Below are 26,171 nucleotides of genomic sequence, written 5' to 3'. Positions count from 1 at the left end.
CTTACAAGAAGGGTTTCATTCCACTCATAAAGTCTGAAGAAGTCCACATATCTCTGGGTCTAAGAGAAAAGAGCCGAACTGTTATTAGAAGATAGAGGGTTACTATATGATTTCATATATGCCTTTCTTTTTAAAAGAATTTGTTTGAGTACCCAAAATCCATATTAGGCTACTTCCTGCAGGCTTTCTTTATGGCTTTGTTGTTGTTGTTGTTGTACTTTTCAGAATATAGTAATAGAGATAAAATTCTATTATATACAGTGCTAATAAGGAACTATCTATTTGATGAATTTTATAGCAAATATTGCTTGACAGAAGTAGACTGGCTTTTGGAAATCTTTTTGTTCTATTGAGTGTTAACTGATGATCTGATATTTATTATTATATGATTGACAATGTCTTAAGACGTTTCTCACATTTATTCTTTTCATAGGTGATAGATTATACTTGTCGAGTTGGTCAAATGGCCTTTGTTTTCTCAAGGTAAAATTTTTTCTTTACTTCTTAGCAAGATGTAGACTCTCATTATTCTGGTGTTCAGGTGGGAACAAATAGGACAGTGCCCTTTATTTCCATTGTCACTCCTAAGTCCTCACAGAGCCTAACTTAGAAACAACAAATACGTGTTCATTGGTTCCATTTTTCCACATTGAATAGGGAAGTAGCTTGATGTTATAGATTTGGGTTTTAGCTCCAATTCTACCATCAACTCTATGTAGCCTTGAACAAATTTCTTTGAGTCTTTGGATCACTTATTCCTTTTCCTGTATCATAAAGAGTTGTAATAGATGGCCTTCAGGATATCATCTACTTTATAACATTGGGTAAGACTCTTAGGATTACAGAGTTCAGAAAGGGTTTGGATCTCACCTAAAGTGGTGGCCATATCAGAGTTGGTTTTAGACTTTGTGACTTTTGCTCCTGGATCTTTTCCTCTTACAGGGAGCTGACTATATTTAGCAGGATAAATAGCTGGCTATTTAAAGCTACACTTTGGAAAAGCTCCCAAGAAGGGGCTGATGAGAATAAGATTATCCCTGGTCACCATAGAAAGTGAAACAGACTGCACACAGAACTCCTTAGTAGATTTTCCTTTCACTTTGACCCACTTGCATTTTTATCTGACCATATAGCTCCCAGAGATTCTCTGTGAAACTATGGTAGGGTTCATTAACCTAGGTATAAAATTAATTCCCCACTGCATTGTACTTCCCTAGGAACTGGAAAAGAAGGAATACCTAAGGTATTTGAGGTATTTTTCTTGAAGAAATTAAATGTGTTATTTGTGGATATTGGTGGGATGATAGAGTTGAGGGAAGAGCAGGAGAATATTCTTCAAAGGAGGAAGGGCATGAAAAAGAGTGGATATTAAGGTGATACTTTTTTTCCCTCCCAGCCTGATACCTCTACTATTGATGACACCTGTATTCTGTCTGGGCAATGCTAGTGAATGTTTCCAAAACTTCAGTCAGAGCCACAAGTAAGTAAGAACTAAATGTATAATTTTCATGGCAAGCTACACCTATTTGTTTCTATAAATAGAGCTGGAAAAAGACTTTCTACATACATTCTGACCAAAGTGCTAATATTAGAAATGGGCTTGGGAGCAAGATGTAGTAAAGGCTAAAAATACGTAAGTAAAAGTGTAACACAAAATGACTACAAGATAATGTGTCTGTGGGGGAGAGACAAGGTTTTATGGGCAAGAGTTAGCAAAATGATAAGTAAAATAACATGCTTATTAACTCTTGTTGAGCAGCTCTTTTCTTACATCTGTAGTAGTACTCCTGTTTATTGATTTTCTTCCTAGGTGTATCCTGATGCACTCACCACCATCAGCCATGGCTGAACTCCCACCTTCTGCCAACACATCTGTCTGTAGCACACTTTATTTTTATGGTATCGCCATTTTCCTGGGCAGCTTTGTACTCAGCCTCCTTACCATTATGGTATGGTACCACCCTATCTTCCTTTGTGGAGAGATGAGGAAATGAGGGGGATGGGCCAGTATTCCCAGGACCTGGGAAAGATGGGGCAGAGAGGCACTTCTTGTGGTCCTAGAACTAAGAAAGTAGCTAGGAGATCTTGACAATTTAATTACTGCCTCAGACTTTTACACTTCCCTAAATCAAATGATAAGAGAGAGAAAAAAGCTTGTATTTATCAGGTGAAAATTATGCTCACTCTACAACTAGTATAGGCTTCATCAATCCCCTATGGCCAGAAAACTCATATGTGTCAAATATATCCTTTACATAGTTAGGATGACACTCTGAAACATAGAACATATGCTTTGATTTAATTTTCCAAATAATAAAATAATTTTCTTTTTTAAATTCTTCATTTGGCCATAAATTTGCATTTATGCTGTGTCTAACTGGGGCTGAAGTGCTAAGTGGCTCATGAAGTTTTCAGATACTCATTTGATATCAGGATGATATACAATTAGAATAATTATCCAGGGGATAGTAAGTTACATAACTGCCTCATTCAAAAGCAGTAAATGAGCAAATATGCCTTTGTATTTCCCGTATCTATTTTTCAGTATCATTTTCTCCTCTTTTTATGTTTCAGTTCAAGAATTACAAGGTATCTACCTGCAGATCAAATGTATCCCACTAGCACCTGTGAACTAGATACAGTTACGGGGAATTTCCTTTGGCAATTCAAACATAAATTATAGAGATGGCTCAGTTTGGCTGGGCGCAGTGGCTCATACCTGTAATCCCAGCACTTTGAGAGGCCAAGGGGGGTAGATCACTTGAGGCCAGGAATTCGAAACTAATCTGGCCAACATGGCTAAACCCCGTCTCTACTAAAAATACAAAAATTAGCCAGGCATGGTGGCACGTGCATATAGTCCCAGCTACTCAGGAGGCAGAGGCATGAGAATCGCTTGAACCCAGGAGACGGAGGTCACAGTAAGCCGAGATCGTGCCCCTCCAGCCTGAGCAACAAAGGATACTCTGTCTCAAAACACACACACACACATATACACACACGCACGCACACACACACACACACAATGAGATGGCTCAGTTCAAATCAGCAGTTTGTAAAGAGTACACAATAACTAGTCCATATTAAAATGGGTTTGATGGTTTATGTTTGGAACTGACTAACGAGAGACAGGTCCCAAATCCTGGCACCCTGAGGATTCCTGATTGCTTCTTTAGAATAGCCCAGGTTTCAGTGTATATTCAGAATTAGCATTCTAGATTCTTTAAAAATCAGCAGATGGTGGCCGGGCATGGTGGCTCATGCCTGTAATCCTAGCACTTTGGGAGGCCGAGGCAGGCAGATTGCCTGAACTCGGGAGTTCGAGACCAGCCTGGGCAACACAGTGAAACCCCGTCTCTACTAAAATACAAAAAAAATTAGCCAGGCATGGTGGCATGCACCTGTAGTCCCAGCTACTTGGGAGGCTGAGGCAGGAGAATTGCTTGAACCCGGGAGGCAGAGGTTGCAGTGAACTGAGATCGTGCCACTGCACTCCAGCCCAGGCAACAGAGCAAGACTCCATCTCTAAAAAAATAAAAAAAATCAGCAGATGGTGAACTGATTCTTTTAGACGTTAAGTATTCTCAAACTCAAGTCTCCTTTTGATGCTTATGTAGGGAAAAGAGACTGTGTACATGGCTGAACTTGATTAAGTAATGAGGTTATTAATTTAGAGAGTAGATCTGGATTAGGGAAAAGATTCAGATGTTACCAAGAGTGTTATTTAATTTTTGCAAAAAAACACATTGGACTTTTGAACTGATTTATATTTGTTTCATGAGCTAAACCTTATTCAGACAGCTGACAGTAGGGAAAAAGCAATTTGTTTTCCATCTAAAGGCAAGAAGTGACTTTGTTTCTTTCTTTTTTTTTTTCTTTTTTTTTTTTTTTTGAGACTGTGTCTCGGTCTGTTGCCCAGGCTGGAGTACAATGGCCCATCTCAGTTCACTACAACCTCTGCCTCCCGGGTTCAAGCAATTCTCCTGCCTCAGCCTCCTGAGTAGCTGGAATTACAAGCACATGCCACCACGACTGGCTAATTTTTGTATTTTTAGTAGAGACAGGTTTCACCATGTTGGTCAAGCTGTCTTGAACTCCTGACCTCGTGATCTGCCTGCCTCAGCCTCCCAAAGTGTTGGGATTACAGGCGTGAGCCACTGCACCGGCTACAAAGTGACTTTCTAAAACTTCTGTTGCTTAGAGTTGAGAATTTAAGCTCAGCCATGGTGCTGAAGTGTTAAGCACAGAACACGTTCTTTTTTTTTTATTATTATTATTATACTTTAGGTTTTAGGGTACGTGTGCACAATGTGCAGGTTTGTTACATATGTATCCATGTGCCATGTTGATTTCCTGCACCCATTAACTCGTCATTTAGCATTAGGTATATCTCCTAATGCTGTCCCTCCCCCCTCCCCCAACCCCACAACAGTCCCCGGAGTGTGATGTTCCCCTTCCTGTGTCCATGAGTTCTCATTGTTCAATTCCCACCTATGAGTGAGAACATGCGGTGTTTGGTTTTTCGTCCTTGCGATAGTTTACTGAGAATGATGGTTTCCAGTTTCATCCATGTCCCTACAAAGGACATGAACTCATCATTTTTTATGGCTGCATAGTATTCCATGGTGTATATGTGCCACATTTTCTTAATCCAGTCTATCGTTGTTGGACGTTTGGGTTGGTTCCAACTCTTTGCTATTGTGAATAGTGCCGCAATAAACATACGTGTGCATGTGTCTTTATAGCAGCATGATTTATAGTCCTTTGGGTATATACCCAGTAATGGGATGGCTGTGTCAAATGGTATTTCTAGTTCTAGATCCCTGAGGAATCGCCACACTGACTTCCACAATGGTTGAACTAGTTTACAGTCCCACCAACAGTGTAAAAGTGTTCCTATTTCTCCACATTGTCTCCAGCACCTGTTGTTTCCTGACTTTTTAATGATGCCCATTCTAACTGGTGTGAGATGGTATCTCACTGTGGTTTTGATTTGCATTTCTCTGATGGCCAGTGATGACGAGCATTTCTTCATGTGTTTTTTGGCTGCATAAATGTCTTCTTTTGAGAAGTGTCTCTTCATGTCCTTTGCCCACTTTTTGATGGGGTTGTTTTTTTCTTATAAATTTGTTTGAGTTCATTGTAGATTCTGGATATTAGCCCTTTGTCAGATGAGTAGGTTGCAAAAATTTTCTCCCATTCTGTAGGTTGCCTGTTCACTCTGATGGTAGTTTCTTTTGCTGTGCAGAAGCTCTTTAGTTTAATTAGATCCCATTTGTCAATTTTGGCTTTCGTTGCTATTGCTTTTGGTGTTTTAGACATGAAGTCCTTGCCCACGCCTATGTCCTGAATGGTATTGCCTAGGTTTTCTTGTAGGATTTTAATGGTTTTAGGTCTAACATTTAAGTCTTTAATCCATCTTGAATTAATTTTTGTATAAGGTGCAAGGAAGGGATCCAGTTTCAGCTTTCTACATATGGCTAGCTTAATAAAGGGTGCTGGGAAAACTAGCACAGAACACTTTCTAACAAAATCTCTAATAAAGTGTTTTAAGAGGAACTAGTTAGAGCTTACTTTTAACTTCCTGTGTAAACTGTGATTAGCCTCAGTGGGGGGAAATGCCCAGAGGTCGATGTAAGGTTCATGTGTTAAACGTGATACACAAGTTTGACTAGTATCTGTCCATTTCCCTAGCCTAGTAAAAGTTCACTCTGAAGGTAATTTTCTCTTAGAAAAAGCCTGATCTCAGAAAGTAAAGACAAGAGAATGGGGTCGTTCCTGTTGTGAGATTCTAAGAGAATAATCTTTTTAAAATGAAGGAGGATAGACCTGGGGCATTTTACTAAGCTTTAAGCAAACTGCTCACTGCTGTACTCATATTTAGGTCTTACTTATCCGAGCCCAGACATTGTATAAGAAGTTTGTGAAGTCAACTGGCTTTCTGGGGAGTGAACAGTGGGCAGTGATTCACATTGTGGACCAGCGGGTGTGCTTCTACCCAGTGGCCTTCTTTTGCTGCTGGGGCCCAGGTAGGTATCTTAACAAGAAGAGATGGTCAGTGAAGAGGGCAGTTATTAGGTTCTGATCAAGCAAAGTTGTCTCACTAAGAAGGATGGCTGCGGCCAGGCACGGTGGCTCACGCCTGTAATCCCAGCACTTTGGGAGGCCAAGGCAGGCAGATCACAAGGTCAGGAGATCGAGACATGGTGAAACCCTGTCTCTACTAAAAATACAAAAAAAAAAAAAAAAAAAAATTAGCTGGGTGTGGTGGCGTGCGCCAGTAGTCCCAGCTACTTGGGAGGCTGAGGCAGGAGAATGGTGTGAACCTGGGAGGCGGAGCTTGCAATGAGCCAAGATTGCACCACTGCACTCCAGCCTGGGTGACAGGGCGAGACTCCATCTCAAAAAAAAAAAAAGAAGGATGGCTGCAAATTGCTATTCAGTTTATAAAATTTGTATGGGCCCTACCCATATTTCCAGTTTTTACTGACCTCCTTAACTCCTTTTGCTTCTTATGTTTTAGAAATTGAGATAATTAGACATGAGATGCACCATGATATAAGAGGAAAAAACATCGTGACAGACTTGGAGATATTAATACCTGCCCTTCCTACTGCATAAGGTTATAGTGAGGATCAGGTTGGATAATTTTTTTTTTTTTTTTTTGAGACAGAGTCTCACTCTGTTGCCCAGGCTGGAGTGCAGTGGTGCAATCTCAGCTCACTACAACCTCCACCTCCCAGGTTCAAGCAATTCTCCTGCCTCAGCCTCCCGAGTAGCTGGGATTACAGGCGCATGCCACCATGCCCAGCTAATTTTTGTATTTTTAATAGAGACAGGGTTTCGCCATGTTGGCCAGGCTGGTCTCAACCTCCTGACCTCAGGTGATCTGCCCACTTTGGCCTCCCAAAGTGCTGGGATTATAGGCATAAGCCACTGCGCCCACCCAGATTGGATAATTTTTATGAAAGAGCTTGGGAAAATCTGAATTGATAGGAAGTATAAATTATTACCTTCCTGTAGTATATCCTGCTACCATTACTACACTAATAATCTACAAAGTTTCATCAACAAAGGCTAGAAGTTGGAGGCCTAAGACTCATTGGTTTGCGTAACAGGTTAACGTCACTGATGGATTTTATTATGCCTACTGTTTCCATTCTGATAATGCTCAGACATGTGTGTGGAGGAACCTGATACTTTAGACAGTCAGGACTGACAATAATGTTTACACTTTGTGTATTCACAGCTGTCATTCTGATGATCATAAAGCTGACTAAGCCACAGGACACCAAGCTTCACATGGCCCTTTATGTTCTCCAGGTAACACCTTCAACATTCAGTATCTCTGTTCTTACACCCGCTTATCCTATTTTCTTATACTACCTTTACTCGGTAAGCACAATTTTTTCTCTCTGGGTACTTCTACATTGCAAAAGAGAAAATGTATTGTTTACACTCAGTTATGAAGAATGTGAAAATTTTCTCAAAGTCGTGGTAGATGATGTTGTAAAAGTACCTCCATGCATTCCAGAGCATATATATCTCTGGTCAACTTCATTTTACTGATGTGTTTTTAAGGAATGGACAGCAAAAATAAACAAGATCTGCCAGGCATATTCTTATGAAACATTGATAGTTACATGGTTCTCTCCCATCTAGAGTAAACTGAATGGGATAAATGAGCTATTCTTGGTGAATGGTGAGGAGGGGATGGAATGATCATCTCTCTTTTTTTTCTTTATTGGATTTAAGAAGATTTTTGGGCTATCTGACTATTCCGATGAGACAGTTTTCTCAAGGTTACCCTGGGAAATGAGACAATAAGGAGGGGCATTGAAGCTACTTCATTGTCCCTATGTATATACTAAGAAATATGACCAACTCTCAGTCATCCATAACAGTGTAGTGTAGAGAGTGAGAGAGTGAGTTCAGGACGAACTAGAAAAATATAAAAAACTGATGTCAGATCTTCATGTTTGAGATAGAGAAAATATAACAATGCTTTATGAATAAGGGGAGTGGGAATTATTCCCTGGATCCCTGAAAACCTGAAGCATGGGCTGCATCACCCCTTCATCTCCTCCAGGCTCTAACGGCAACATCTCAGGGTCTACTCAACTGTGGAGTATATGGCTGGACGCAGCACAAATTCCACCAACTAAAGCAGGAGGCTCGGCGTGATGCAGATACCCAGACACCATTATTATGCTCACAGAAGAGATTCTATAGCAGGGGCTTAAATTCACTGGAATCCACCCTTACTTTTCCTGCCAGTACTTCTACCATTCTTTGAAACTACAATACTGGAACATCCAGGAACTGGAGTTATTCTACACTAATGGATTGGAAAGGACATCTTAAATCTTTGCTAACTATGCCCTAAACTGCAGAACTCAAAGGAAATATAGTGCCATTGTTAGTAGTCATTCTAGGTGAATTGGGAGTATCTCTCCAGTTATTCCCAGATTCACTAGTGATCCTTAAAGTCTCTGTTCAGGGAGAGGAAGACACTTCTCATCTCAGAGATAGACTCATGTTACCTTGATGGATATTAGATTTGTCTAAGTCTCTTCTAGAAAAAATAAATTCTAGATTATTATTTATATGTGTCATTTCAAGGCTCTCTACTCCATGGTTGCAGGGGAAGTGGGGGCAGGGGGCATGCAACAACTTGCTCAGGTCTTGCCATTGCTATTACTGTCTCTAAAGTTGAACACAGAAAATCCTGGGTTTCTATTCTGTGAAGTTTTGGAAACTCATAAGAAACAAGGAGAACTACTATCAAAAAAGTGACAGTGGGACCTTTAGACACACCACATCTTAGTTTCATATGTTCAGTTCTGTTCTAGGACTTGAACAATAGGGATCACCCCACTCTAGAATACTAAGACTAATATTTTGAAGTTACAGGGACAATAAGATTTAAGAGAAATAGAGACTAAAAAAAACCTCTAGTAATCAATAACTGTTAACTTGCATTTACAAGCAGAAGTACAAGGTTGGTTTCATTGTGTTCATTTATCAAAGTATAAAGTTAGATTGAACAGTATGAACAACTTGCCATTTTTATAGGTGAAAATGGTCTAATATCATCAATTTCACGTGGTTCAGCCTAATAGTAAGTGCTAAATATATGTTTAGAGGATAAATGAGTGAACAAGCAAATTAGTGACTTATAAGTAGAATTTAAATCTTTTGGGAAAGAAGAGATTCTCGGACTGCAGAGCTTCATTCAGGGGTGGGAATATCTATCTAATCTTTCTTCCTCTTGAATCATGTAACAGTGATATTTGGTCTCTCCAGCTAAGTTATGAACAAGGCCAATCTGAGGCCAGAGCATCATATACTATGATGCCAAAACAAAGGGAAAGCCAAATGGACAAGGTGACTGGAATGATAATTAATCAAAACATCTAGACCTAATAATCTGATGATCACAAAGGTGGTCTTATTCTCACTTGATACATTATCTTGGTATGTCCAAGGCAAAATCTTTAAGATGAGAGAAATTGACTGAGAGGATTATAATGGAAGATTAGACAGGATGTTCTGAAAAGTAAGTTACAGAGATCTTTCCAAAAGAGCTCTCTATAGAAATGTCAGGGAGCTCAATGATAGCTCTTTCGGTTTTAGACCATGAGCTTCATGGAAGTTATGGAGGATAACCTGGCCTTATTCTGTCAAGATCATATCTTGAAGCTTCTCATTGTCCCCAAAATCCTGAGACCTGATTTCATGATAGCACAGAACAAAAAAAGACTGCCTCACCTAGAAAGCTGCATCAACTTCTTTTAATTTAAAACTAATAAGCAGTCAGCACATAGAAAAATAGATGGAAGCAAGAAAGAGTTCCTATATCCATAGTCCCTGAGGGACACCAGAACCAAGAAGTCCAGTTCTTTTTTTTTATTTTTTTATTTTTTTTTTTGTTGAGACAGAGTCTTGCTCTGTCGCCCAGGGTAGAGTGCGTTGGCATAATCTCGGCTCACTGCAACCTCCGCCTCCCGGGTTCAAGCGATTCTCCTGCCTCAGCCTCCCAAGTAGCTGGGATTACAGGCATGAGCCACTGCGCCCCACCAGAAGTCCATTTCTTTTTTTTCTTTTTTTTTTTTTCGAGACAGAGTTTCACTCTTGTTGCCCAGGCTGGAGTGTAATGGCACAATCTCGGCTCACTGCAACCTCTACCTCCCAGGTTCAAGCGATTCTCCTGCCTCAGCCTCCTGAGTAGCTGAGATTACAGGCACATGCCAGCATGCTCAGCTAATTTTTATATTTTTAGTAGAGACGAGGTTTCACCATGTTGGTCAGGCTGGTCTTGAACTCCTGACCTCAGGTGATCCACCCACCTCGGCCTCCCGAAGTGCTGGGATTACAGGCATAAGCCACCACACCTGGCCAGAAGTCCATTTCTTAAAAGGTCTTTTCAGTATCACTTCATATTTGGCCTTATTACCAGAAAGAAGGTAATTATCAAATATTTTTCAGGTTTGTTCATCTTGCTGTTCCGGTGATGTATGACAGTTTCATAGATCATGCGTGGATGTAAGCAAACAAAAAGATAGTAGGAATGAGAAATAATAAGCGGCTAGGCAAGACTTGAATTAGGATTATCAGCTTTTTGTCATACTGAGAGTCAGAGGGGATATGTGGAGCTGGGCCGCTGTTAGACTACCTCCTAATCCTTAAATTCTCATGTAGGAGGGGCATAGTTGTAGACAAGTGCTAGTTCTTAAAGTTGTTGCAAACAACCCTCCCATGACACTTGTCCAGGTTGCAGTCATAGTGGAGTACAGTGGTATCTAAGTAGGACTGATTAATACGGATCTTTTGTGGACCATACGGACTATCTTTTACCTCCCCCTCATCAGCCCTGTTTATACTCCAATACTACATGTCCTGCATGGGAAAATGGGTGTTTGGTGTTTTTCAGTGTGTGGAATCTTTAGATGTTTTCACATAGCAGTCTCTCACATCTTACATATTTGGCCCTGTACTTCCTGAAGACTTTAAATAATACTTTAGACTCACTGCCAGTTTCCAAACCTATCCCCCTTGGTAATGATAATTTTTCCAAGCAGCTCATGTGCCCTTTCCAGAGATTTTAATGCACTGATTCTCTAGGCTTCTGCACTGGCCCTGGTAACAATACCTTGCTCTTTGCAAGGGATACCATCTTCCTTGTATATATCTGTGTGGCACCACTCGGAGGTGCTATTAAAGTACTCTCGGAGGTCATATGCACCTCCACTGAGGCAGCAGAGTGTGGTTGCTTTTGGAAATTTGCAGTGTCTGCAACAGAATCCAAATGCACAATCTGAACCTTTTCTTCAGCTATTGTGAGGGCAGACAACAGTGATCCTTTTCACAATCAAGGACATTGCCACACTTGCATTCTTTTCCTTCATCACTATCTTGTTCCCACAATGTGGCTTTCCAAAGGAGATTTGGTGCTCAAGTTTATTAAACAGTATTCTCTGTGCCTTTGCAAAAACTAATGCAAGCAGTGGAAACTTCAGTTGCTGAAGCCCATATCTATAGTAATAAATTTATGCATAGTACAGAGGTTCTGGCCATGACACTTGTAGGCCATATAGTCATGGCCTACATGTTTCATATCCAAGCTGTGGCCAAGCTCATGAGCTATGAGAGCTGCAAAGTGGGGTGTATCTTCATGAAAGAAAGATTCAACACTCATTGTATTCTTAGCTCTACAGATACAACTGAGAAATGCATAGCCCTGGTACTTTCCAGGGTTTTGACCAATGGTCCAAATATGAGCAACAACATGTTTCACCTTTCTGAAAGGGTGCCGGCTGGTCTCTCCAGCAGTTAAAATTTTGAAACATTTTCTGCAGATTCAGGGGCATTTGCACTAGCCTTCTCTCTGTCCATATCTCCAACTAGTCTATATATCTAACCAGTAAGTACTATTTAGCTCCTTATTGTACCACTTGGCCAGCGTGTGGACATCTGTTACCATCTGTGTAATGTTAGTCACATTATATTATTGCACATTTGTAACCACTTATTGTCAACCACAGTAAACATTTCTACATATTTGGGAAGCAACCATATATGGGGCATGTGGTCTGGGCTCTATTCTGCTCTGAATCCTGATTTCAAGATATGCTGTAAACCATATGTTCAAATTTGTTTGAGGTATGTTGGTCAGGCTGGTCTTGAACTCCTGACCTCAGGTGATCCACCCGCCTCAGCCTCCCAAAGTGCTGGGGTTACAGGCATGAGCCACCATGCCCTGCCTCCTGCTGTTTTCATGAAAGAATATACCAAGGAGAGGAAGATTTCAGACGTCCAGCAAGTTCCATGACCCAGGATCAGGCCTCAAAAAAAGGAAAAAAAATAACCTTTTCCTGTCAGTTGTAGTGCCCATGGAACAGCTTCTACCACCTCTCCTGGCATATGTTATTCTTTTGGCTCATTGAAACTAAAGGTTCCAGAGCAGGCCTTTGTGGGTCTCTGGGTAAGTCACAGGCCTCTGCTGTCCAGTGCCTCTTGCACCATTCTCTACTCTGTACCACACCGCCCATTTCAAACCCCCAAACCTTTTCTGCCTCCAAAAGAGTTTGTGGGCGTGGTCTTTGACCTACCACTTTGTTGTCCTAAGAATCTCTTCTGCATGGACATTTACCTCATTTAAATAGACTGATTTTGATCCTTGCTCTAAAATTCCCTCTGTATCTGAGATATGGGCACTTCCCTATTTGATATGATATATGTCCATTAGCGTAAGGGGAATCAGCTATGAGATCCTGAATATAAAACACCAGGGATCGGCTTTAAAAAAAAAAAAAAAAAAAACGCCAGCAAGTCCTGGAAGGAAGTATGAGTAGACCTTTCCTGTAATACATAAGTAGCATGGAAAGGAAAAAGAGATTAGAGAGCCAAGTTGTTTTAAATGTTCCAGGGTCTAGGGAATAAATCTCTCAGATGTACTCATATCTAGGGCATCAGACGGGGTTTCACCATGTTGTTCTTTGAGACAGAGTGATACTCTGTCTCAAAAAGAAAAAAAAAAAGAAAAGATAAATTGAGCTGGTATTACAGCATCTTTCATTAATATGGTACATTCGTTACAACTGATGAGCCAATGCTGATACATTATTATAAACTAAAGTCCATAGTTTACCTTAGGGCTCATTTTTTGTGTTAATATAGTTGTATGAGTTTTGACAAATGTATAATGTCATGTGGCCACCATTGCCATGTTGTACAGAATAGTTTCACTGCCCTAAAAATCCCTTGTGTTCCACCTATTTATCTCTCCCTTTCTCTCCAAACCCCTGGCAACCACGGATCCTTTTGCTTTCTCTATAGTTTTGTGTTTTCCAAATGACATATATTTAGCATACAGTATGTAACCTTTTCAGACTGTCTTCTTTTACTTGACAATATCCATGTAAGGTTCCTGTATGTCTTTTTGTGACCTTATAGATCATTTCTTTTCATCACTGAATTATATTTCACTCTGGATGTACCACAGTATGTTTATTCACTCACTTATGAAGGCAAATCTTGCCAATTGAGGACATTTTCCTGTGTTTGGCCATTATGAATAAAGCTGCTATCAGCATTTGTATACAGGTTTTGTGTGTACATAAGTTTTTGAGTAAATACCTAGGGGCATGATTGCTGGATCATATGGTAAGCCCATATGTAACATTGTAAGAAACTGCCAAACTATCTTCCAAAGTGGCTATACCATTGGTCAGTGGATTACAGTTCCTGATGCTCCACATTCTAGCCAGCTTTTGGTATTGTCAGTGTTTTGTGTTTTTATTGGGGTTTTTTTGTTGTTGTTCATCTGTTTGTTTTTTGAGACAGAGTCTCGCTCTGTCACCCACGCTGGAGTGCAGTGGCACGATCTCAGCTCACTGCAACCTCTGCCTCCCTGGTTCAAGTGATTCTCCTGCCTCAGCCTCCCGAGTAGCTGGGACTACAGGCTTGTGCTACCATGCCTGGCTAATTTTTTGTATTTTTAGTAGAGACGGGGTTTCACCATGTTAGCTAGGATGGTCTTGATCTCCTGACCTCCTGATCTGCCCACCTTGGCCTCCCAAAGTGCTGGGATTACAGGTGTGAGCCACTGCACCTGGCCTTGTTTTGCAATTCCCTAATGTCATATGATATTGAGAATCTTTTTATGTGCTTATTTGCCATCTGTATATCTTTGGTAAGGTGTCTGGTCAGATCTTTTGCCCTTTTTTAAATTGGATTGTTTTCTTATTGAGTTTTAAGAGTTCTTTGTACATTTAGGTACAAATCTTTTATCATATATATATTTTTGAAATATTTTCTCTCAGTCTATTGTTTGTTCTTTCATTCTCTTAACAGTGTCTTTGACAGAGCAGATTTTTAAAATGTTATTGAAGTCCAACTTATCATGTTTTTCTTTCATGGATCATGCTTTTTTGGTATTGTCTCTAAGAAGTCATCATTGGCCGGGCACGATGGCTCACACCTGTAATCCCTGCACTTTGGGAAGCTGAGGCAGGTGGATTGCTTGCGCTCAGGAGTTCAAGACCAGCCTGGGCAACATGGCAAAAGCCCATCTCTACCAAAAATACAAAAAATTAGCTGGGTGTGGTGGTGAGCACTTGTGGTCCCAGCTACTCAGGAGGCTGAGGTGGGAGGATTGCTTGAGCCTGAGAGGCAGAGGTTGTTGCAGCGAGCCAAAATGGCACCACTGCACTGCAGCCTGGAAGTTGTACAGCTTTGCGTTTTACACTTTAGTATATGATTAATTCTGAGTTAATTTTTGTGTAAGGAGTAAGTTCTGTGTCTAGATTCCTTTTTTTTTTTTTTTTTTTTTTTGCGATGTGGATGTCTAATTGTTGCAGCACCATTTGTTGAAAAGGCTGTATTTTCTCCATTGAATTTCCTTTGCTCCTTTTCAGCGATCAGTTGATTGACTGTATTTTTGTGAGTCTGTTCCTGGATTCCCTATTCTATTTTATTGATCCATTTGTCCACTCTTACACCAAGATCACACTGTCTTAATTACTATAACCTTATAGTAAATTTTGAAGTCAGATTGTGTCAGTCCTTCAACTTTGTGCTTCTTCAGTATTGTGTTGGTTTGTGATTTCCATGTAAACTTTAGATTCAGTTTGTATTCGCAAAATAATTTTCTGGGCTTTAGATTGGGATTGTCTTGAATCTGTAGATCAAGTTGAGAAGAACTAACATCTTAATAATATTGAGTCTTCCATCCATAAACAGGAAATATGTCTCCATGTATTTAGACCTCTGATTTCTTTCAGCAGGGTTTTGCAGTTTTCCTCATATAGGTCTTGCACATATTTCATTAGACTTATACCTAAGTACTTCTCCCTTTGGGGGTTCTAATGTAAATGGCATTATGGTTACAATTTCAAATTCCACTTGTTTATTGCTAGCATGTAGGAAAGTGATTGATTTTTTATATTAACTTCGTAACCTGTAACCTTGCTATAATCACATCTTAGTTCCAGAAGGGTGGTTTGTTTTTTGTTTTTGCCTATTCTTTGGGATTTTTCTACATAGATAATTGTGTCATCTGTAGGCAAAGACAGTTTTGTTTCTTCAATCTCAATCTGTTTGTCTTTTATTTCCTTTTCTTGTTTTATAGTGTTAGCTAGGACTTCCAGTACGAAGTTGAATAGAAGTGTTGAAAGGGTCATCCTTACCTTATTCCCAGTCTTGGTAGGAATGCATGCAGTTTCTCACCATTAAGTATAATGTTAGCTATAGGTTTTTTGTAGGTAGATTTTTTTATCAAGTTGATTTTTTTTTTAAATCAAGCTCCCCTCTATTCCTAGTTTGCTGAGAGGTTTTATTATGAATATGTGTTGATTTTGTCAAATACTTTTTCTGTATCTACTGGCATTATTATATGATTTTTCTTCTTTAGTCCATTGACATAATAGATTATTTTAATTGATTTTTGAATGCTGAACCAGCCTTATATACCTGCAATAAATCCCACTTGGTTGTGGTGTGTAATTCTTTATATGCATTGGTTCAATTTGCTAATATTTTGTTGACAATTTTTTCATCTGTGTTCATAAAAGGTACGGTCTGTAGTTTTGCTTTGATTGTCTTTATCTGGTTTTAGTATTAGGGTAATGCTGGCTTCATAGAATGATTTAGGAAATGTTCTCTCAGCTACTGTTTTCTGGAAGAGATCGTAACTAATTGGTATTGCTTTTTTCTTTTTTCCTTTTTTTTTTTTTTTTTTTTTTTGAGATGGAGTCTCACTCTATCGCCCAGACTGGAGTGCAGTGGCGTGATCTGGATTCACTGCAACTTCTGCCACCCAGGTTCAAGCAATTCTCCTGCCTCAGCCTACCAAGTAGCTGGGATTACAGGCGCCTGCCATGGCACCCAGCTAATTTTTGTATTTTTAGTAGAGACAGGGTTTCACCATCTTGGCCAGGCTGGTCTTGAACTCCTGATCTTGTGAGCCACCCACCTCAGCTTCCCAAAGTGCTAGGATTACAGGTGTGAGCCACCGCGCCCAGCCAGTATCGCTTCTTTCTTAAATGTTTGGTGGAATTTACCAGTGAACCCCCATCTAGGCCTGGTGCTTTCCTTTTTGGAAAGTTACTAATTATTGATTCAGTTTTTAAATAGATACAGGCTACACTAAAATGATCTGTTTCTTTTCGTGTGGGCTTTAACAGATTGTGTCTTTCTGGGAATTGGTCCATTTCATCTCTTATCAAATTTGTGAGCATGGAAGTATTCCTAATATTTATTATTCTTTTAATGTTTATGGGATCAGTAGTGATGGCCCCTCTTTCATTTCTGATATTAGCAATTTATGTCTTTTCTAGTTTTTTCTTGGTTACTTTGCCTAGAGGTTTATCAATTATATTGATTTTTCCCAAAGAAACATATTGGTTTCATTCCTTTTCTCAATAGATTTCTTATTTTCAGTTTTATTTATTTCAGTTTTTATTTTTGTATCTCTTTTCTTCTGTTTGCTTTAGGCTTACATTTCTTTTCTTTCTCTAGTTTCCTAAATTGAAGCTAAGATTATTGATTTTAGATGTTCTTTCCTAATATATTCATTAAGTGCTATAAATTTCATTGAAGTATTGCTTTCACTGCATCCCACAAAATTTTGACAAGTTGCATTTCATTTTAATTTAGTTCAAAATATTTAAAAATTTCTCTTGAGACTGCTTGACCCATATGTTATTTATTTATTTATTATTTTTGAGATGGTCTTACACTGTTGCTCAGGCTGGAGTGATCCTCCTGCCTCAGCCTCTCGAGTAACTGGGACCACAGGTGCACACCATCAGCTAATTTTTAATTTTTTGGAGAGATGGGGTCTCCCTGTGTTGCCCAGGCTTGTCTTGAACTCCTGGGCTCAAGCAATCCATCCCTTTGGCCTCCCAAAGTGCTGGGATTACAGGCATGAGCCACCATGCCCGGCTGACCCATGTGTTATTTAGAAGTGTGTTGTTTCATCTCTAGATATTTTAGGATTTTCCAGCTATCTCTCTTACTGACTTCTAGTATAATTACATTTTTAAGAAATTTATTTTTTATTTTTTAAATTGAAATAAAAATATAGATCTGATTTACCATCTTTACTATTTTTAAGTGTACAGTTAATAAATACTTTATATATTTTTTCAAAAATAATTTCATTGTGGTCCAGGAGCATACTTTGTATGATTTCTATTTTTAAAATTTTGCTAAACTATGTTTTATGGCCCAGAATGTGGTCTTAGGGAATGTATCATATGAGCTTGAGAAGAATGTGTATTTTGCTTTTGGCGAATGAAGTGTTCCATAAATATCTTCAATTCTCAGCTACCTTTCATGTCTTCTTAGTGGAGGTAGGAGTAGACATAACTTTTTTTTTTTTTTTTTTTTTTTTGTGGTGATGAGGTTTCACCAAGTTGCCCAGGCTGGCTTGAACTCCTGGGCTCAAGAGATCCGCCCACCTCAGCCTCCCAAAGTGCTGGGACTACAGGAGTGATCCACCACACCTGGCTGGGTATAACTTTTTAATAAATTATCCACTGCTTTCAACATAAACCACTTCTATATCCAATTCCCAAATCTATCTTGGAATTTTTATAGCTCTTCTAAGAGGATTTTAACTCTAAGGGAGCAAGCCTTTACAACAGTGTCAAAATTACCTCACTGGTCTGTTTGAATATTCTCCAAGGTTCTTCCTCCTTCCTTTACCCAGAGAGGATTTTTATTTCTTTTTTTTTTTTTAATAACAAATAAACTGGTCTTTTTTTCCTCTCTGCCTTATAGTATGAGCCCTATTCTCTTAAGGAATCCAGGTCTTGACTTCTAGGAACATGACTCTCCTAGCTTCTCAAAAAAGCACCCCCACCCCCCCCTTTTTTTTTTTTTTTTTTTTTTGAGACCGAGTCTCGCTCTGTTGCCCAGGCTGGAGTGCAGTGGCACAATCTCAGCTCACTGCAAGGTCGGCCTCCCGGGTTCACGCCATTCACCTGCCTCAGCCTCTCAAGTAGCTAGGACTACAGGTGCCACCACCATGCCCGGCTAATTTTTTTGTATTTTCAGTAGAGATGGGGTTTCACCGTGCTAGCCAAGATGGTCTTGATCTCCTGACCTCATGATCCGCCCACCTCGGCCTCCCAAAGTGCTGGGATTATAGGCGTGAGCCACTGCACCCAGCCTTCTTTATTTTTTTTATTTTTTATTTTTTTTGACAGAGTCTCATTCTTGCCTAGGCTGGAGTGCAGTGGCGCAATCTCAGCCCACTGCAACATCCGCCTCCCAGGTTCAAGCAATCCTCATGCCTCAGCCACCCAAATAGTTGGGACTACAGGTGCACACCACCACCCCCAGCTAATTTTTGTATTTTTAGTAGAGACAGGGTTTCATCGTGCTGGCCAGGCTGGTCTCGAATTCCTGGGCTCACTTGATAGGCACACCTCGGGCTCAAAAGCACAACTCCTGTTTTGTTTTGTTTTGTTTTGTTTTGTTTTGCTTTTGGAAACAGAATCTTGCTCTGTCACCTAAGCTGGATTGCAGTGGCGTGATCTTGGCTTACTGCAACCTCCACCTCCCAGGTTCAAGCGATTCTCCTGCCTCAGCCTCACAAGTAGCTGGGATTACAGGCATGCATCACCATGCCCAGCTAATTTTTCTGTTTTTAGTAGAGACAGGGTTTCACCACTTGGCCAGGCTGGTCTCAAACTCCTGATCTCAAATGATCCACCCTCCTCAGCCTCCCAAAGTTCTGGGATTACAGGCATGAGCCACCACCCCCGGCCATCCACTCTTAATAAATAAAAAATAATTTGATCCTAAGACTATTTTTTTCTGCCAAGGATTCAGCTTCCCAAGTAGCCACCATGCTGGGCTAGTTTTTTGTTTGTTTGTTTGTTTGTTTTGGTAGAGATAGGACCTCACTATGTAGCCTAGGCTGGTCTCGAACTCCTGGGCTCCAGCAGTCCTCCTGCCTTGGCCTCTCAAAGTGCTGGGATTACAGGTGTGAGCCACCATGTTCAGCCCTGCCAAAGATTTTGAGAGCCCATTTTGGAACTCAAAACCAAAAATTTGACTCTGCATTCTTATTATTTGATTCCTTTCTTCCTGGGACAATAAACTTCAGCCTCACTGTCTCTATTTAGTTAGAAGAGCTTTCAGTAAGAAGGAATTACTGAGAAGGAAATTATTAATAAGAGGAGAAAATACATTGTCATCCAATTCAGAATGCTATTCTGAAAATTATATAATATTTATTAATACTTCTATTGCTTCCCTTTTTTTCTCTGTCTTTCGCTGGCTTGGATAGATTTCCTTTATTCCTTTTCTTATTCCTATGTTAATTTGTAAAGTTTTACTTTGCTTGTCAATACTCAGTTACTCTAGTGGTTACTTTCCTATTTCTAATAATCATGAATAAAGCTCTATCATTATATCAATATAAATAGTAAGTTATAGCAGTTAAGTGCTCCATCAAAATAATTTACTTGTGGCCAGGCACAGTGGCTCATGCCCGTAATTCCAGCACTTTGGGAAGCCAAAGCAGGCAGATCACTTGAGATCAGGAGTTTGAGACCAGCCTGGCCAACATGGTGAAACCCCATCTCTACTAAAAGTACAAAAATTAGCTGGGACTGGTGGCATGCGCCTGTAGTCCCAGCTACTTGGGAGGCTGAGGCACAAGAATCACTTTAACCTGGAAGGTGGAGGTTGTAGTCAGCTGAGATCACACCACTGTACTCCAGCCTGGGCGACAGAGCAAGACTCCATCTCAAAAAAAAAAAAAAATTTATTTGCCATTCCCCTTACCTTTTTCTACCATGAAAATATAATTAAAAGGTTGAGCACAAATATTCCAGGCAAAAACAAATAAGAAGAAAGCAGGGATTGTAATGTTCAAAACAAAGTAAAATTCAAGATTAAAATCATTAATTTTACAGGCAGTGGCTCACACCTGTAATCCCAGCACTTTGGGAGGCCGAGGTGGGCAGATCACAAGTTCAAGAGATCAAGACCATCCTGGCTAACATGGTGAAACCCCGCCTCTACTAAAAATACAAAAAATTAGCTGGGTGTGGTGGCAGGCACCTGGAGTCCCAGCTACTCAGGAGGCTGAGGCAGGAGAATGGCGTGAACCCAGGAGGCAGAGGTTGCAGCGAGCTGAGATTGCGCCATTGCACTCCAGCCTGGGCGACAGAGCGAGACTCCATCTCAAAAAATAATAAAATAAAATAAAATAAAGTAAAATAAAATAAAATCATTAAAGAGGAAAAGAGTATATGTAGTTATAAGAGGTACACCCAAAAAAGAAAATTTAAGTCATAAATTCTTGGTTTTTCTTTTCTTTTTTTTTTTTTTTTTTTTGAGATGGAGTCTTGCTCTGTCACCCAGGCTGGAGTGCAGTGATGCTATCTTGGCTCACTGCAACCTCTGCCTCCCTGGTTCAAGTGATTCTCCTGCTTCAGCCTGCCAAGTAGCTGGGACTACAGGCACGTGCCACCACGCCCAGCCAATTTTTTGTATTTTTGGTAGAGATGGGGTTTCACTGTGTTAGCCAGGATGGTCTCAATCTCCTGATCTCATGATCCGCCCGCCTCAGCCTCCCAAAGTGCTGGGATTACAGGCGTGAGCCACTGGGCCCAGCCTAAATTCTTGTTTTAAAACAATATGGCAATCAAGAATGAAATAATATATCACTGCAGACCTAACAGATACCAAAAGAATAATGAGGAACCACTACAAACAGCTTTACAGACGTACATTTGATACCTTAGATAAATAGACCGATTTCTCAAAAAGCACAAACTATTACATCTCACCCAATGTGAACTAGATAAGTTGAATATCTTTATAGCTATTAAGAAAATTGAATTTCGCCAGGTGCAGTGGCTCATGCCTGTAATCCCAGCATTTTGGGAGGCTGAGGCGGGCGGATCACCTGAGGTTGGGAGTTTGAGACCAGCCTGACCAACATGGAGAAACCCCGTCTCCACTAAAAATACAAAATTAGCCAGGCATGGTGGCACGTGCCTGTAATCCCAGCACTTTGGGAGGCTGAGGTGGGTGGATTACCTGAGATTGGGAGTTTGAGACCAGCCTGACCAACATGGAGAAACCTCGTCTCTAGTAAAAATACAAAATTAGCCAGGCATGGTGGCACGTGCCTGTAATCCCAGCTACTTGGGAGGCTGAGGCAGGAGAATCGCTTGAACCCAGGAGGTGGAGGTTGCGGTGAGCCGACATCATGCCATTGCACTCCAGCCTGGGAAAACTCCATCTCAAAAAAAAAGAAAGAAAAAAGAAAATTGAATTTATAACTTCAACTCTCCCAAGAAAAATAATCAGGCCCAGATGGTTTCACTGGAGAATTCTAACAAACCTTTAAAAATGAATTAACACTAATTCTACACAATCTCTTCTAGAAAAATAAAAGAGAAGGAAAAGGAACCCTATGCAATTCATTTTATGAGGCCAGCGTCACCCTGATACCAAAACCAGAGAAAGACAGTACAAAAAAAGAAAACTACAGACCAATATCCTTCATGAATATAGATGCAAAAAATATTTAACCAAATATTAGCAAATAAAATTCAGCAATGTGAAAAAAAGAATTATACACTATGACCAAATTTTGTTTTTTCCAGGGATGCAGGATTGGTTTATATTTGAAAATCAAACATTGAATTCACCATGTTAGCAGGCTAAATAAGAAAAATCCCATGATCATATTAATTGGTACAGAAAAAAGCATTTGGCTAAGCTTTACATCCATTCATGATAAAAACTCCCAGAAAACTAGGTAGAGAGTGAAAACTACCTCAATGTAATAAGAACATCTACAAAAAGCCTATAGTTAATGTTTTACTTAATGGTGAAAAACTGAATCTTTCCCCCTGCAGGATACAGTAGCAACATATAAAAATCAATTATATTTCTGTATACTAGCAATGAACAATTTAATCAAAATAAAAATACAATTTAAAATCACTCAAAAAATGAAATATTTAGATGTAAATTTAACAAAATATGTACAGGACCTATTAAATGAAAACCACAAGACACTGATGAAAGAAATGAAAGATGTAAATAAATAGAGATTTGCTGTGTTTATAAATTGGAAGACACAACGTAATAAAGATACCAGTTCTCCTCAAACTGATACATAGGCTTAACCCAGTTCGTATCACAATCCGAACAAGATGCTTTGTAGATACAGAAAAGAAAATTTTAAAATTTATATTTTACAATATAAATTTTCTAAAAGACAAAGGAACAAGACTAGCTAAAACAATTCTGGAAAATAATAACTTGGAGAAGTCGCTCTTTTCTGTTTCAATAGTATGTGGTATTGCTGATGGGATACACACATAGATCAATGGAACACAGGAAACCCTTAAATAGAGTTTTTGCACTTTTTAAATTTAGCATAATATTCTTTTTTTTTTTTTTTTTTTTTGAGACGGAGTCTTGCTCTGTCACCCAGGCTGGAGTGCAGTGGCGCTATCTCAGCTCACTGCAAGCTCCGCCTCCTGAGTTCATGCCATTCTCCTGCCTCAGCCTCCCGAGTAGCTGGGACTACAGGCGCCTGCCACCACACCCAGCTAATTTTTTGTATTTTTAGTAGAGACGGGGTTTCATCATGTTAGCCAGGATGGTCTCGATCTCCTGACCTCGTGATCCGCCCACCTCGGCCTCCCAAAGTGCTGGGATTACAGGCATGAGCCACCGCGCCCAGCCAATTTAGCATAATATTCTTGAAGTTCATCCACATTGTAGCAGGTGTTATTATTTCATTCCTTTTTTTTTTTTTTTTTTTTTTTTTTTAAGAGTTGTGGTTGGCCGGACATGGTGGCTCACGCCTGTAATTCTACCACTTTGGGAGGCCAAGGCAGGCAGATCACAAGGTCAGGAGATCGAGACCATCCTGGCTAACACAGTGAAACCCCATCTCTACTAAAAATACAAAAACAAAATTAGCCAGGTGTGGTGGCAGGCACCTGTAGTCCCAGCTACCAGGGAGGCTGAGGCAGCAGAATGTTGTGAACCTGGGAGGCGGAGCTTGCAGTGAGCTGAGATCATGCTACTGCACTCCAGCCTGGGCGACAGAGCAAGACTCTGTCTCAAAAAAAAAAAAAAATTGTTGGGGTTTCACTCTGTCACCCAGGCTGGAGTGCAGTGGTGCAGTCATGGCTCACTGCAGCCTCAAACTCCTGGGCTCAAGAGATTCTCCTGGCCGGGCGCAGTGGCTCATGTCTGTAATCCCAGCACTTTGGGAGGCCAAGGCAGGTGGATCACTTGACCTCAGGAGTTCGAGACCAGCCTGGTCAACATGGTGAAACCCCGTCTCTACTAAAAATACAAAAATTAGCTGGGCGTGGTGGTGCACATCTATAATCCCAGCTATTTGGGAGGCTGAGGCAGGAGAATCCCTTGAACCTGGGAGGCAGAGGTTGCAATGAGCTGAGATCTTGTCATTGCACTCCATCCAGCGTGGGCGACAGAGCAAGATTCCATCTCAAAAAAAAAAAAAAAAAAAAAAAAAAAATGGAGATTCTCCTGCCTCAGCCTCCTGAGTAACTGGGACCACAGGTGCATGCCACCACAAACTGTTAAGTTTAAAATATTTTTAAAGACAGAGTATCACTATGTTGCCCAGGCTGGTCTGGAACTCCTGGCTTCAAGCAGTTCTCCCACCTTGACCTCTCAAAATGCTGGGATTACAGGCATGAGCGATTGTGCCCAGGTCAGCTCATGCCTTTTTATTGCTGAATAGTGGTCCATTGTATGGATATACTACATTTTACTTGATGATAGACATTTGGATTGTTTTCATTTAATGTATAAGTAACATGCTATAAATACTTATGTACAAGTTTTTGTATGGATATGTTTTTGTATTTCTTGGGTATATTATGCATATATGAGTGGAAGTGCTAGGTCATAGGATAACTGCATTTATTTAGTATTTTAAGAAACTACCAAGCTTTGATTCAAAGTGGCTGCACCATTTTACATTCACACCAGTAGTGCATGTGGGTTCTAATTTCTCTACATCCAGAATCTGTGTTTTTTATCTTTAACCATTTAGTTCCTAGCATATAAATATTTCTTAAAAGTAAATGTTTAAATTTAACAAATGAAGTCAATAGGAAAATAAACAAATGAACTGAGGTCAGATTAGTTTGTTGGGTCTTTTTTTTTTTTTTGAGACAGGGTCTCACTCTGTAACCCAGGCTGTAGTGCAGTGGCACCATCACAGCTCACTATAGCCTTGACTTGGCCTGGGCTCACTGAGTCTCCCACCTCAGCTTCCCGAGTAGCTGAGACTACAGGCGCAAGCCACCATGCCTGGGTAATTTTTATATTTTTAGATTATATTTTACCATGTTATCCAAGCTGAGCTTGAACTCCTGGATTCAAGTGATCTGCCCCTCAGCCTCCCAAAATACTGGGATTACAGGGATGTGCCACCACGTCCAGCCTGAAGCCCAGATTTGTATCCATTGCCTGTTTCTGTGGTATAAACACTCCCACCACCATAACATAACAAGATAAGGTGGTGGAGTGTACATATATACGGGGGAGAGTTATGGGAGATTTTCTCCCCATGGCAGAGTAGTTATCTGGAACCATATTACATATACAATGGGGATGTGATAAAAGACCTTACAATTTTTAAAGCTTTATGTCTAAAAGCGGGGTGAAAACATTTTACAGTTGTTCAACATTTTGCATTCTCATTAGTAGAGGAAGACTGCCTTTTTTCTTTTTTGAAAAAATACTTTAGTGATACTTTTGTGCCCCTTTCCCACAGCTTGCCCACAAAAAATGACAAAATTCAAGAATGAAGTTTGGGGGAATAAGAGGCTAAACTTTTTTCAAATTAGTGTAACACTTTGCCTTCATTGTGGGCAGAATTGCATCTATCTGAATTTATGATGGTGTGATCTGGGTTTTCAGTAAATTATTTAAAAAAAAAATTTTCCCTCTCACTGAGCCCAGAGAATGAAATGGAGTATGACCCCAGGTTAGGAGGAGTTTCCATCAGACATTCCTAAAAGGACAAGAAAAGATGTCAGGTTGGGGCCAAGGAGAGAGAGAGCCAATCCAAGTCCCCCAGGGAGGGGCTTGGCCCCTGGGCTCCAGGAATACTAATATCTATAACATCCAAATGTGTTTTCTTTCCCATATCGTCATTCCCTTTGTTTCCCTCAAGTGTAGATAAAACTAGAACTGAACTTGGCAGTGCTTTGGGTAAGTAAAAGAAGGACCTGGTTCTCCGCTGGCCTGAGGCAGCACAGAGAAGACAAAAGCGGTCCAGAGAAGGCAGATAGGATGGCAAGAAGTCACCAGTTAACACCAGAGTCTCTTGGGGCAGCACCTGGCTGGGTCACAAGTGACTACCAATGGCAACACGTAAACATTCCTCATAATTCCCCAACACACTGGGGAGAGGAACCAGGAGAAAGGCTATACTTCCTAGAGGCACAAACACACCATGCAGAACAGACTATTCTCCCTCATGCTTAAGGGAACTCTGACTCTTGAACCTAGACATTTAAGATCCCAAGTTCCATGTACCTGCTCATTCATTCCTGCCCCCATTAAAACTCATCCTTCCCTGCCACAGTCTATCCTAAAGGGCTTCAGCCTTATTTGGCTGGAGTTTGGGATTTATA

At 40.3% G+C, this 26,171-nt stretch overlaps 1 protein-coding gene across 1 annotated transcript in view; it reads left to right on the top strand.

Annotated features, from left to right (window-relative positions):
- Positions 1-8,606, top strand: part of TMEM116 (transmembrane protein 116) — a 90,896-nt gene extending 82,290 nt beyond the window's left edge. The window contains exons 6-11 of the mRNA XM_003274411.4: positions 434-483; positions 1,397-1,480; positions 1,811-1,949; positions 5,885-6,029; positions 7,250-7,323; positions 8,090-8,606. Of these exons, the coding sequence (XP_003274459.1) occupies positions 434-483; positions 1,397-1,480; positions 1,811-1,949; positions 5,885-6,029; positions 7,250-7,323; positions 8,090-8,296 (699 nt within the window). The 3' untranslated portion in view covers positions 8,297-8,606. The remainder of the gene's footprint in view (positions 1-433; positions 484-1,396; positions 1,481-1,810; positions 1,950-5,884; positions 6,030-7,249; positions 7,324-8,089) is intronic.
- Positions 8,607-26,171: the final 17,565 nt, after the last annotated feature.

This window comes from Nomascus leucogenys, chromosome 10 (genome assembly GCF_006542625.1).
Source record: "Nomascus leucogenys isolate Asia chromosome 10, Asia_NLE_v1, whole genome shotgun sequence".
Taxonomy (NCBI): Eukaryota; Metazoa; Chordata; class Mammalia; order Primates; family Hylobatidae; genus Nomascus; species Nomascus leucogenys.
The sequence above is the reverse complement of the archived record's forward strand: the minus strand, read 5'-3'. Positions and strand labels throughout refer to the sequence as shown.